We start from the raw sequence: 13,986 nt of genomic DNA on the forward strand, positions 1-13,986 counted from the left end.
GGGAAAGCCTGCTGGGGGCAGTTCCGGTGCTCTTCCTCCATCTATGACAGGGACACAGGAAGGAACAGTGTCATCCAGCTCTTGGATGTTAGCAGGTGAAGGTGTGTGTGATGCTGGGAGGTGTGCAGCCATCCTGTGACCCAAGGACTCACCTGAGCACAAAAGCTAAAACCCTCAAGACGGCAGAACAGAAAGACAGAAAGAACCTGGGTCCCTGATGTCCCAGCCTGGGCACTGAATTCACCACCACCAGACCCCTCCCCTCACTGGACTGCTTCATATGCAAGATAATAAATGCCCTTTGCCCTGAGCCATTTTAAACTGGATCGACTATTACATGCACCCCAAAGCCTCCTGACTAGTGAATGTATCTAGTTAATACAAAGACCGGCTAAGCACAGTGAACTGAGAACCAGGTGCTCACAGGCTGACGCTGGTTACTGGGGTCAAAGGCGTGTGTCTAGAGATTAGTTACATGTCAGCTCAAGGCAGGGAGACAGGAGGTCTGGATGGAGCAGAGAGGCATTTCCAGATGCCCTTCACGGACAGAGCAAGTGTGCTGGGCGCTCGGAAAACTCGTTACGCCCATGCCCAGTGCAACAGAAACTCCTCCAGGGACCGGGTGGCCTGTCAGTGGCCTCTGCTGGGAAAAAGGAAAATAAAAACGAAGCAGGACATGACTAGAGCCAAGCCTTTCTCCCCCAAGCGGAAATGAAGGGGACGCTCCTACCTTATACGCAAGGAAACGACAGAGCCTTGGTCTAGCGTCTGTCTGCCCCATCGCCAACACCCTGGTGCGCCTCAGCCCCTCTGCAAACACGGGTCAAACTCACGAGAACCGCCTAGTTTGGTGAGCGTCCCGAGCCACGGGGCCGCTGAGCGGACGCCACGGCCTCCACCACCGGCTGAGGGGGGTGAGCGCCTGCGAGCACCGAGCACCGGCCCCAGGGGCAGGGACGCAAAGGCGTTTCCCACACAGTCCCTGCCCTTGGGAGGAAGCCAACGTTCGCTGTGAGAGCCGAGCCGCCAGCACAGACAGCTGCAGGGGGGGCGTGAGGAGGGCCGCAGAAGACAAGGGACAGAAGTGCCCCCCAGGCTGGGCTGCTACCCTGTGCCAGGTGCACACCTGTCCCCTACCGTCATGGTCACAGCAACCCAGAGGGGGGTGGGATCATCCCTGTTCTATAGACACGTTGTCTGGGCTGAACGGTGTCCCCTCGGATTAGGAACGATGACCCCGCCCACCTGTTCCCACTTGAGGGCCAAAGACCGAGGTGAGCAGTGACTCACCTCCAGGCATCCCCAAGTGGCTGAAATAAACCTTGGGATCGGAAAACAGGTTGACTTGACCTGGCAGGCTCGGACACGCAGGCACGAGCCCAGGCTTCCCTCCTCGGTGCGATCCCTCGAGAAACCACCCCACAGGTCAGGAGGCTCGTGCAAGGACAGCTCGTGGCAGCGGTGGCGGCACGCACCCAAGTGCGAGGAAGCATGCCGAGGTCCTGAGGCAGGAGAGGGGATAAGCACTGGGGGCCTGCAGAGAAGCCGCGTGCTACCGCGGCGGGACGAGAAGAAAAATCCCACCCCGTCCTCACGGATGAACTCAGGATGTGACGCGGGGCACAGCAGCGGGTCACAGAGCACCCACGACAGGCCACTGTCTACGTGTCTGAAACTTACGACTAAACTATGCTGGTAAGGATACGCGGCAAAACTGTACCGAGGAGCGAGGAACGGATAAGAACTGGGACGGTGGCTCCCGTGCAGACCGCAGCACGGTATCACTGTCCCCTGGAGACGCCGGTGATACTGGGGTCTGGGGCGTGGCTTAGCTGGGGACGCGGCATCCACTGTATTATTGTCTCACAGACACACACAGACATAAATACGCCAGGTGTTTCTTGGGCAAAAACTACGGATAGTGTAGCTAGCCTCGAAGAAAAAACCATTTTGGACACAATTCCAGCTGCATTTCCTCCCCGCACACTTGGCTGTGACTCAGCCCGATTCCGCCTGGTCTTTGGGGACGAATCCGGCAGCCGGTGTCCAGCTCCGGGCAGTTTCCTTGAAAACAGTCTGCCCAGAATCATGCCCTCAGACGCCGAGGTGCTGACGGCCCACGGTGCTGCCCGGTCCTCCGTCCCCTCCATCACGGTCAGGGCTGGAGGCAGCCCTGCCCAACCCTCAGCGGGGGCTGGCGTCCAGTCCTGAGCCGAACCCTAGAGCCCGTGGGTCTTTCGACAAACAGCGGGAAAGGCAAGTTCCAGGCTCCTGGACCAGGGTCTACGGATGGGCCATGTTGCTCAGGCTTTTACGGGACAGGGACATGACTCACCCGTGGACAAGCTCCGTGGCAGCTGCTGGCCTCCTCGCCTCCCTCACGGACTCGAAATGTTTACCCTGTGGCCCCCACTGCTGTTACGGTGAAGTCCAACATCTTTAGCGTGACCCTTAGGCCCCGGAGGGTTTGCTCCTGCGGCTTCCGGAGTCTCATCCTGACTGTGTCCCGGGCTCTTCACCAAACCCGCTCTTGCACCTCCCTCCCTCTGCCTAGAACCTCCCCACCGCTCCCCTGTCAAGTCTTAGGTAAGCCTCACTTAGCGTTTTGTTTTTTTATCTACTGGAGATAACACACGGTGCGAAGTACCTGGCATACAGTGGGTGCTCAGTAGCCAGTGGCCGCTGTCGCCTTACGGAGGTCTGACTTCCGCGCCTCCGGGCTGGCGCCTGGCCTTCCCTGAGCCAGTCTTCCTTGGGATCTAGAGCTGCAATGGCCGGAATCTATAAAAGGAAAGATAATCTGACTTGGCACAAGGGTGGAGAGAGAGAGAACCATTCAAGTATCAGAGTGATGCCCTGCTTTGGAAGAAAAGGTCAGAAAATCCCAAGGTATCCATCTCTCCCGGTGACAGTGACATAGCGGACCATGGCCAGGAGCTGCTGGAGAGAAGGGTTTTTGTTGCAGCCCATGGCCAGCCTGGAAGATCACTGGCCACAGGTCCTGAGACCTCTGGGAACAGAGAGGAGGGCAGATGGTAGCACTGGGGTTGATCCTGGCCGGGGTGGAAGGTCTCTGCAAAGTCTTTGCCAGGAGTGTTTGCAGAGTGAAGATATTCTGATCAGCAGCTAACGCATTAGGTCAAGAGCAGCAAACCACACTCCCGAGCCCAGAAGAGTTCCCTTCACTGTGAATTATGTCTTTAGCCCCCGGCACGCTGTGGGTTTGGGCAGGAACACACCATGGCATGCACTGTAATTTCCCCAAGGTGGTGTTCCTTCCAGTGACGGACAAGGCCGTCACCAATGCCCAGCTCAGCCACTCCAGGAGCCCGGGGAAGGCAGGCCAGGGAGGCGGAGACGTCAGGCACAACCCCTGAGAGGCTGAGGTGGGGCCTGACACCGGGCCTGACACCTGTCCCGATAGTCCCGACAGCTGCTGGATCCTGTCCCGACAGCTGCTGGGATCCCTGTGCTGGGGGCTTCAGGCAGCTGTTCCATGACCGACCGCTCTTACTCGGCAGTGACAGGGACCCTGGGACATCACTGTTTAATCAAGAACTTGCTTGGTTTCAGCTTTGAGAATTTATCACAGGTGACATCAAATCTCCCAGGGCTGATAGGAGCCGCTCTTGTCGGGTGTCAGCTTGGATCGGAGTGGGCTGTCACAGGCCCTCTGCCCGGGGAGGTGGCAGTGACAGGCTTCTCTGGAGGACACCATCTCCTTCGTCTCCTCATGGCCTCCCTGCTCTGCGGCTGGGACAGGGACAGCTGCCCCATGACCCAGCACGGCAGGCGACGGCCGGGGAAGCAGGTGATCTGCGGGGCTGAGCGCCGCAGCAGAGACCAGCAGGCCGATGACCAAACGCAAAGGGAAATTATACTTTTCTGCATTTGCAAAAGCAACAGAACATGCCTTTCTTTCATAATCAGAAGAAAAGGCTTTTACAAATTAATTCTAAGAAAGATTTTGGTTACAAGAAAGGAAAAACAGATTTTCACAGGGTTGTACGACTACCCAACGTGTCAACAGAGGTTGGAAAAACTGAGACACGAGACAGCCAGTAATGAGGCTGAACTTTCTATTTCTGCTGTTAGAATTTCGATTATACCCTCAAGAACTTGGTCATAAGGTCGGAAAAACTTATAGGATACGTCTCTCAAAAGATTAGCTTATTGGTATAACATTCAACTAGCTGAAACATCATTCCTGATGCTTACAGATTATTTACTATATGCCAGGCACTTGCAAGCATAACTGAGAAGCCTCAAAAACTCTCTGAGGTAGGTGGCATTTTTATTATTGCCATCATCATCACCATTTTATAGCCAAGAAAACCAAACCTGGGAGAGTTTCAAAGTCCTGTAATTAGCATGGAAGTCAGGGTTTGGACCCAAGCTTCTCCGGCTTACTCAGCACCTAGAATTGCCATCTATCTATCTATCTATCTATCTATCTATCTATCTAACTAAAAGATTTTATTTATTTATTTGATAGACAGAGAGACAGCCAGGGAGAGAGGGAACACAGCCAGGGGGAGTGGGAGAGGAAGAAGCAGGCTCCCAACCCAGAATCCTGAAGTGGGGCTCGATCCCAGAACGCCGGGATCACGCCCTGAGCCGAAGGCAGACGCTTAATGACTGAGCCACCCAGGCGCCCCTAGAATCGCCTTTTAAAAAATAAAAAGTTTACTTTTAGAAGGACTAGAACCAGAAAGTGTAGGTACCTACCCTCCCTGAAATAGCACGTTTACATGCAAGCTTAAGACAGAAGTAAAGCCATGTTCTAAGATGGCAGCTATTGGCTCAAGGTAAAAAGAACACCTATAGCTTCTCGAAAGAGGAATCAACTGCTTAGTGAGTTCTTAGTGTGTTACTCAAACACAGTCAGTGCCCATTCGCCCTGTGGTGAAGCTGTTTAATCGACAAGCAGAACTTGTACAGACCTTGCTTCTGTCACCTCCTACTTAAGAATAAACAGAGAGCCAAGGATCACTTGATGTTTGAGGAAAGCCTTCATGTGAAAGGAAGAGATCAAAAGAGACAAGTTGATACAAAGAACTTGCAGGAAGCAGACAATGCAGAATAAGAGAAAATTAAAAAACAAAACCCAAAAAACAACAACCCCACAACCTGATAATTAAAATCCATTGAAATTAAATAAGATATTGCATCTAGAAAACAATAGTAGGATGCTATGAAAAAGGGACAATCAAAGAATGAGAAAGAGTTCTTAGCAATTAAAATAAAGTGCCAGAAATTTATCAAGAGAAAGTCTGGAAGACAAAGTTGAGGAAATCTTCCAGAGAGTTAATAAAAAGTTAAAGAGAAGGAAGATAAGAAATGGTGGGGGAAATGAGGTTAATTTAGGTCTAATATCTAATAAATAGAAATACTGCAAAGAGAGTGCAGAGGTTATGATTCCTTTCTTGTCTAGCTTTTGGGGATATAATATAAAGTTAGGGATAAAATTATCAGAGAAATAATATTAGAGGATTCTCCAGATGCAAGCACACAAGTCTTCAGATTTAAATGGCCCTTCGGGTGCTCAGTACAATCCGTGGGAAAAGAACCTTCTCAGAACATCCTTGTGAAATTTCAGGCCATCAGGAAATAAGAGAAGACCCTAAAAGCTTCCAGAGAGGAAACATCAGGTCATACGCAAAGGACTAGGAGTAAGTTTGGCATCAGACCTTTTGATAGTAGTACTGAAAGCTGGGAGACAAAGAAGTGATGCCTTCACATTTTTGATGGAAATTACTTATTAACCTAGAATCTATTACACCCCCTCTGAACTATTAGGCAGGAAAATAGAATGATATTATTTTCAGAAAGGCAAAGACTCTAAACATTTATTTCCCATGTACTCTTTCTTAGGAAGCTACTAGAGGATATGCCCCAGTAAAATGAGGGAAAAAAAAAAAACAGTAGAGAGGAGGTATGGAGCTCAGAAAACAGAAAATCTAATTGGACAAAGCAGCAAGGAAATTTCCAGGGTGAGAGAGATGTGGCAAAAAGGAGCTGGCCAAGATTATGGCAGGACCACGGAGGGCCCACCAGAGGGAGGTGGCCAGGGAAAAAATGAAATGGTCATCTGATATATTTCATAATTTAGGAAATAGTATTGTCAGGCAAATGACAGGACTGTGAGTCAGATGGGAAAAAAATGAAAGATAGGCACATAAAAAAACTTTAATGAATGAAAAAAAAAAAGGCAATGTTAACTCCGGGAGAAAACAAAAAGGTAAGAAAGGAAATAATCACAGTATACAACTTGTCTCAACATAAACAATATTTACCTAGTGATAATAAGGTAACATATAAAACTGTGATCTAAATTCATGGAGAGAATGGAGGAAGGGGAGATGCATGGAGTGGGGTACTCAGAAAAGAGGACTAAATGCTCTTCTACCTAAGAATGTTTCAATAAATAATGCTTAAAGTGGATATATCTGTAAATAGCAATGCAAACCTATTACTTAGAAATGAGGTAAATAACAGAAGAAAACAACAATGAAGCATTAGAAGTGGTTGCATCTGGGGATCAGGACTGGGAACAGATGTTTTTATTACAAGGCTACTTTACATTTCAACTCTGCATGACATGTATTATCTTGGTAAAAAAAATTAACAAAAATTAACATATGTCAATAGTTGGAAATACGGACGGTACATTTAAATATAAAGAATCAAAGAGTTACTTCCATTCTCTGTGCATTTAACATAGTCTACCTTCTGTAGTGCTTGTCGGACAGCTCACCTCTCCATGGACCAGCAGTGCTGCCTGTGGGCTGGGCACTTCACAGATGTCACCTCGCTTCCCAGGAGCTCATTTAGGTAGCTTTTATTATTCTAGTTTTTATCATCCGCACTTTAAGGAGGAGGGAGGATCAGAGAGTTAAATAATGGGGTGAGATCCCACAGCCGCTCCACGGCAGAGATTCCAACCCAGCCCTCACTGACTCCGACTCCCCTGATCTCAACTAAACTAGCAATCATCACAACCAACATTTATTAAGCATGGCATCTAATCTAACCAATTAGATTCCTTGCGTCCTGGGCTCTATAGCGTTCTCTTTATGGCTTTACCCCCTCCTTCTGCAGGAGACTGTGCTCTAATAGCTGTCTGTGAAAATGTACATGGTAGCAGCTATGGGCAGGTGCTGTGCTAAGTGCTCCACGTGGATTATCTCGTTTCATACAACAGCACTGTGAGGTACATACCACTACCCCCATTTGCTAGAAGAGAGGTTCAGGGAGGCTCAGCTACCTGCCGTCTGTCTGTCTCATCTCCCATAGAACTTAGCATGGGAGAGGCGCCTGGGTGGCTCAGTCGTTAAGCGTCTGCCTGCGGCTCAGGTCATGATCCCAGCGTTCAGAGATCGAGCCCCACGTTGGGCTCCCTGCTCAGCTGGAAGCCTACTTCTTCCTCTCCCACTCTCCCTGCTTGTGTTCCCTCTCTTGCTGCCTCTCTCTCCGTCAAATAAATAAATAAAATCTTAAAAAAAAAAAAAAAAAAGAACTTAGCATGGGGACTTACTCTTAGTAGCTGCTCAATTTATTTTCGTTGGGTGAATAAATAAACCTCAAATCTGAATAAAATAAACAATAAGGCTATTATTATTTCAAATCCAGGGGGTGCCGGCTCTTTGGGAAGAGCTGTGTTTGTGGGACAGACACCTCCTCTCTTCAAGAGCAGCCCTGGGGCGAAAGCTCTGGAACCGGAAGAGGGTCAGCAGTCAGTCAGATAAATGCATCTCTGCTTCATTGATTTGCCTGGAAGATTGGAGTGAGAGGCTTGAGATGGAGGCTTTAATTATTCCAAAGAAACCTCCATTTAATTGAAAGGACTTCTGGCAAAAAAAAAAAAAAAAAGGGAAAAAGATTATTTAAAAGGATGATCTATTGCCTTTGAGGAAGGACTGAAGAGACACTCCAGCCGCCTATGTGTTCACGGCCCTGGAAATGAAGCTTTACGGGAAAGGACCAGAGCCTTGTCCCCGGCAGTCCCCGTCCTATAAAAAGGACATGTGGAGAAACAGGGAGAAATCCCCCCCCCCCACTGCAGGATTCTTCCCTGGGATCCTAGTTAACTTTCCAACCTATCTCCTTCAGCTCATTCAACCGAAATACGGAGATGATAGTATTTCTCATCAATTAACGTGTGTACAGCAATCGGTACAGCTTCCCTGATACATATTTTGAAAGCAGCAATTACCATTTTAAACTCACAGTGGAGTGGCAGACACTGCCAGCTGCCGACCTAACATCCATTTTCTCTTGTTTATCAACAGAGTCCCAATATTGTGGGGAGCGTTACTGTGCCCCTCAATAAACTATGCTCACAGCCTCTCTTGCAGCTAGAGATGGCTATGTGACACAGTTCTGACCAATGAGATGGAAGCAGAAGTTTCTGGAGACATTGAGAAGGGCTCTGCAGAGGGGTGGGGGCAGAATCAGGGCAGAAAAGCCTTGGATTTGTTCCTGTCTTCCTACCTGGAATGTGGATGCAATGCCCGGCTGCACAGCAGCTATCTTGTGAGCATGAAGACAAAGGTCACACTCTAAGTATGGCTGAGTAGGATGCCACAAGCACTTTGGGTCCAAGCTTAACCCTTGAGTTCTTGGTTCATGAGAAGAATAAAATCCAATCCCTACTATGTGTAAAACTGATTTTGTTTCAAACAAACGAGATCCAAGCCTTCTAAGAAAGTCACATTGGTCCCAGCCACAGATGTCTGAGCCCCATAATCTGAGCAGCCATGTCTTTTGTCTATTTGTGCCGGTTCTTCTTTTTCTAGATTCAAAACCAGAGTAAGCAAGAGATCAGTAAGGACCGAGGACCCTCCGAGCGGCCGGCAGACTGTGAGGAGATAAGGCACAGCCCAGGAAATGCGACGACCAGATGACATTCCTGGCTTGGCAAGGCGATTTACCCCTCCCGCCCACTGCAGTCCGGCCTCAGATCCTGAGCCATGCCCCTCGCTTCTCAGTCTCGAGTCACATCTCTGCCCCTGCCACGTCCACTGGGCTCTCTCTGTTCTCTCACTCAGCCTTCATTCTTCCACACGGCCCCATCCCACCACCCCTACCCCCGCCAGCCCCAGCTCACATGACAGTCAAGCTCCCTCGCCGTCATCCCAGAGCACCGCCAACCTCCCCCGACCATCTCCTCAGGGACCAGGCCACCTGTAATCCTACCTGGAGCGACTCATCTACCTTCAGGTGACCCGGGCAAAGGGCCGGTGGTTTCTGTGGGATAAACATGTCTCGACCCAGTATCACTTAGGAAGGGGGGGGCATCAGCAGACGTCGGGGGCTTGGGGGCGGTGGGGAGCACGGCGCACCGACTGAAGCCTGAGACCGAAGGAGGCGAGCATCACCCCTTCCCCATCCCCAGGCCCGCCACACATCCCACCTCCACCGCGGCCTCCGACTTGCACCGCGGCAAAGAACTTCGGAAGGGCACACGCCTTTTGCATTAACTGAAGTTACTGCTCTCCTCCAGCTCTCGTTTTTCTATCAGGACTGCAGAGCAGCTTTTGAAACAAAAGCACAATTAGGAATGACAGATTTAGATTGTTCTGAAATGCGCATCGATTTATCACACTGGCCTTTTAGGAGCATCTGGATTCGGAGCTGTGCACACAGCACGACAGCAGTGAGGACGGTGTCCAGGACCCGCGGCCGGGCCACCTGGCCAAACCTGTGCCGTGCGGTCTTGCTCCGGGGCTGGCCGGGGGGGAGCCCGCGCCTTGGCGATCATGAAATGTGGTTCTGTCCCGCACTGGCCTTGGAAGCCTGGTCAGCAGATGGCCTTTGCCCGGGGATGGTGATGTCACTGTGACCACCAGCGGATCCCAGCTCAGCCACCCTGGGTGCTCTCTAACACAGACCCTTTGCTTCATCTGGGCGCACCATTCTTCTCCATTGGCACATTCTTCACTGGCTACCGTTTTGTTACCTGGGTTGGGAGAAACTTGGAGCGTCCACGGTCCCTCTTGGAATGCTTCATGTCGAGACTGGGTTTGCAGTCGTGCTCACAGGGGGTGGATTTTCGATAAACATGTGCTGGAGCCAAAGCTCTAATGGCCTAAGGTACTACGATAAGAACATTCCACTGTCACAGAACTGTTGTTGGTTAGCCCAGAAGCACATGGCGATGGCAGGCGACGTGGTCAGCCCAGGTGGCCGCCCTGCCCCACAGCTCCCTGTGGAACCCAAGTCCCTATTGTGGAATGAGCAACCCACATTCTGTGCTTTCTGCCCAGAATTCTGTGCTTTCACCATCGCCCATTTGCACGCCCGCTGGGATTCCTTAAGAGGCTTGTGCTGTGCTCACGGGCCAGTCTCCAGCACACGCCGCCGGCATGCAGTGAGCTCCCCACACATCTGCCCAGCGAGCGAACGAACGGGTCTCCTTCCAGAGCGCGGCCCGGATGCTTGGGGTTCCTGCCAGGCAGAAGCGGGACATGGAGCGTGCATTTTGGTGCACGAATCATAGGGAGGTGTGATTCCAGCGCAGGAGAGGCAGAAGGAGACGCTGAATTACTTTTTGATTTGGGGAATGGGGAGGTGGGTTGGAAGGGAAGACACTGGATGTAGGAAAGGCACAGCCCTCCACTGGAGCTTAACAAGCAGAATCCTGCCCCTGGGGCTGGCGTGTGAGCGTGTGGGCTGAGAGTCTTCCCAGTGAAAAGGTTGGGTCCTTGCATTTCATAGAAAAGGTCACCAGCATCATCAAGTAAGAGCCCCACTCGGACAGCAGCCAGGAGCGAGACTGGAGGGTTCTGTGGGAGCCACATCCGGACCTTAAATCTTCTGCTTTTACCTCCTCCTGGTGTCGCCTGGTTGGCTCCGCAAGCCTGGGGAGCGCGAGCCCAGGTAAGAATGGCCGAGCGGGCCCGAGGGGACGGTAAGGAAGCCTCACAGGTTCACGGGAAGAAGAGGAGGGAAGGGAGCGGGGCTGGGGAGAACGTGGAAGGAGGAAGCCCGGGGTGGCAGTGGCCGCGCTGACAGCTGAGCCTCTGCTCCGAGAACGCAGACTAGGGGTGCGGCGCGGGGAGCTGCCAGGGGAACGCGGGGCGGGCCACGCGGGCCTCACGCAGCTCAGACGGACTTATCTCCAGGCCCCAGGGCTGGTCCGCAGCCTCACGAGCACGCTTTGAGCCCCAGCAGCAGGTGCCCTGGTCTCTCTCTTCTGCATTTAGAAGGTGCCCCGAACACAGACTCCGAGGCCATGTGGTAAATAACCGAAAATGTATTTGTAGCCACGGGGCTGTGTGTCTGTGAACTACCACGAGGACCGGTAAGTCAGTGACACTTCCGAACACGTTTCCACACGTTTGAAAATGACTCTGCCGACGTCTTCAATTGGAGCTGGCTGGTATCTAGAAATGCGCAGATTTCGGGTTTCCTCCTGCGGGAACAGAGAGGTGGCGTTGGGGGCGGGGTGTCCCTGCCTCCAGCTTTTTCAGACGCTTCCTCCCGGTCCGAGCATGACATGAACAAGTGAAGCCAGGGGGTCGCCTCGGCTGCGGGAGGGCGGCCCCTCGATGCCTGAGGCTCCTGCTTGCCCACGGCTGCAGGGGATCCCAGAGACGTCTTCTCGAAAGGCCTCCAGGGCTGGTGGAAACACTGAGGCAGGAAGCAGCCCGGTGTGTGGACCTCAGACTTTCTTATTTTACCCCGGGGTGTTCGAGGCTTGAAGTCAGAGCCGCACTTTCTCCGCCATCAGTCCCCTGGGCAGTCCGGGCAGCAGAAAGGACGGAGGGAGGGGCTTTGAGGGCAGAGAGTGGCTTTGCTAGAGGCGCGGTCTCTGCAGACCCACAGAGCTGGGGGCCTGGGGTTCCATTTGCAGGGAACCCACATGCAAGGACGGTGTAGAGCCTGTCCTTGAGAGGTCAAAGTACACGGGGCTTGTTGGTGTGAAGTGACATTGCCCCACCCCCCGCCCTGGGAAGATGGGGGCCGTGCACAAAGGATCACAGGAATTCTACTCCAATTAAAGAGAAAGTCCAGCCAAAAAAATCTTTGCACAAGGAGATAACGCTGCGTGTCCTAGCAGAAGGCATCCAGTCCTGAAGTGAGGGTCCTGGGTTTGAACTCCAGCTCTGTCGTGTGCTGTGTGGCTTTAGGTACGTTGCTTAACCTCTCTGACCTCCCCCCTCCTTGGTCTGTAGAACTGGACAAGCAGTAATGTGCATATGGTAGACACTTAGTCAATATCACTTAATCCAGCCCTCAGACGCCAACGCAAACTCCGGTTGGAAACAAGGTCTCGGCCAGATGTCCTGTATAATCACCTCCATGCCAAACAGAACTTAGACAAAAACATCAAAGATTTGACTTCAACGCTTCCATCCGGACCTCGGGTTTGCCTCTCCCCCACCCCGTGTTGTCAGTGTCTCTTTACATCCATCGTGCTCCTTACGGCCTCTGGAAACGGACCCCTCTCTTTTTTCCCTGGTACACCCCACGGTGCAGACAGTATCTTGCACAGATGGGCATTTAATATTTATAAAGCGATTGATTTCCAATGCATAAGCGCTGGCGCTCTTTTCCTCATTTTAGCTTCCTCCCTTCGGCGGGAAGACCTTTGTGTCTGCAGGCGTGGCGAGGTTTTCACCATGACAGCCTGCTGACGGGATCGTACGCCCTTCATTTGCACCCACTGTTTTGCTGTGTCTGCAATTCGGATCCAAGCACCAATCTATCTTGGCCTCTCAATCAGTCATGGATTAGAAGTCCAGAATCCACAGTCTCTCCAATTTCTGACCTGCAGGGACAGAGCGATCTTGTCACAAACCACCCTAATCGGGTGAGCTGCGGAAAAGCCAGCTGGCCCCACATTCCGTCGGAAAGAACTCTTCGTTGCTGGCGTTCCCAAACACGGCCTCGGTCTCTTTTTGCGGGGTGCTCCTTTCCCGGGGCAGCCCCCGAGTCTGCAGGGCCTTCTGCATCATCAAGGACAGCATGGGCTAGCCACCGGCATGCTGGAAATCGGTTCAGTTTGGAATCCTCATTCTTTGAAAATTGATAACCCCACACCAGTCAGCCTTTCTGGAGGACGCCGAGGGCTTCACTCCCTCATCGTGGAAGGTCACCAGCTGACCTTCGGGGGACACGTTCCTGGACGGAGCTGTGGGTGTCTGACACGCAGTGGGCACTCATGCACTATCAGAGGAGGGGACAGAACGATGCAGTGACAAAACCCACAACAGACGGCACGGGTGGAGGCGGGCAGAGTCTAAGAAAAGATGGCTATCGCTCAGAAGGGCTGGAAAAACTACGCTCTGTAAACTCGGCGTGTCACGCGGAGGGTGTCAGCCACCTAATCTGGGATTATGCTAGACTGGGCTCGCGCTTCCCAGGAGGAAAGGGACAATCGAAACTCTGGTGATGGAAAGCTGCAGGATGCGTCCGCGGTTGTTAGTTTCAACCGGGCGTTAAAATGAGACCAGTGTCGCACCGCTCAGCACCATTGCTCACTCAGAAAGGACCCCGGGGCCAACCGCGGCCTCCCGAGCCTTCGGGGACCAATGACCCAGTTTGTGGGGGTTCCAGATGCCTGGTGTGTTCCATTCCCCTCTGTGTCTCATGATGTCACCATTTATCGCCGACATTTTGGGAAGAATAAAGTACAGCGCCTACATCCGGCACCCGTGTTCCCACGATTATTGTAACGCCGACGTTTCCACGCGGGATTGGGCGGGCACAGAAGTGAAATTCAAACCAGTCGGACTTTCTGTCCTGGGGTGTTGGGCCGGGAGATGGCGAGGGGGTGAGTCAGCGACAACGCACTAACTGAGGATCCACCATGCTGGGAGAAAATAGGGTTGTGCGTCCAAGGAAACGTCAGGCTTCCGGAAGAGAGGGAGAGAAGCAGGAAAGGACCCAGGAAGGGTCCTTTACTCATAAGTAACTGCAGAATAAACAGCTCCCCCATGGAACGGGCCCCTCCTTTCCACCGCCCCTGCAGCCCCACAT

The 13,986-nt window shown here is 52.1% G+C and overlaps 1 protein-coding gene across 4 annotated transcripts in view; it reads right to left on the reverse strand.

Moving 5' to 3' along the window:
- Positions 1–13,986, reverse strand: part of CARD11 (caspase recruitment domain family member 11) — a 111,683-nt gene that overhangs the window by 42,912 nt on the left and 54,785 nt on the right. For all 4 annotated transcript variants that reach the window (XM_040634715.1, XM_040634714.1, XM_040634713.1 and 1 more), the window contains exon 2: positions 2,648–2,781. In XM_040634715.1, coding sequence (XP_040490649.1) covers positions 2,648–2,654 — 7 coding nt within the window. In that variant the 5' untranslated portion in view covers positions 2,655–2,781. The remainder of the gene's footprint in view (positions 1–2,647; positions 2,782–13,986) is intronic.

This window comes from Ursus maritimus, unplaced genomic scaffold (assembly GCF_017311325.1).
Source record: "Ursus maritimus isolate PB19 unplaced genomic scaffold, ASM1731132v1 scaffold_2, whole genome shotgun sequence".
Classification (NCBI taxonomy): domain Eukaryota; kingdom Metazoa; phylum Chordata; class Mammalia; order Carnivora; family Ursidae; genus Ursus; species Ursus maritimus.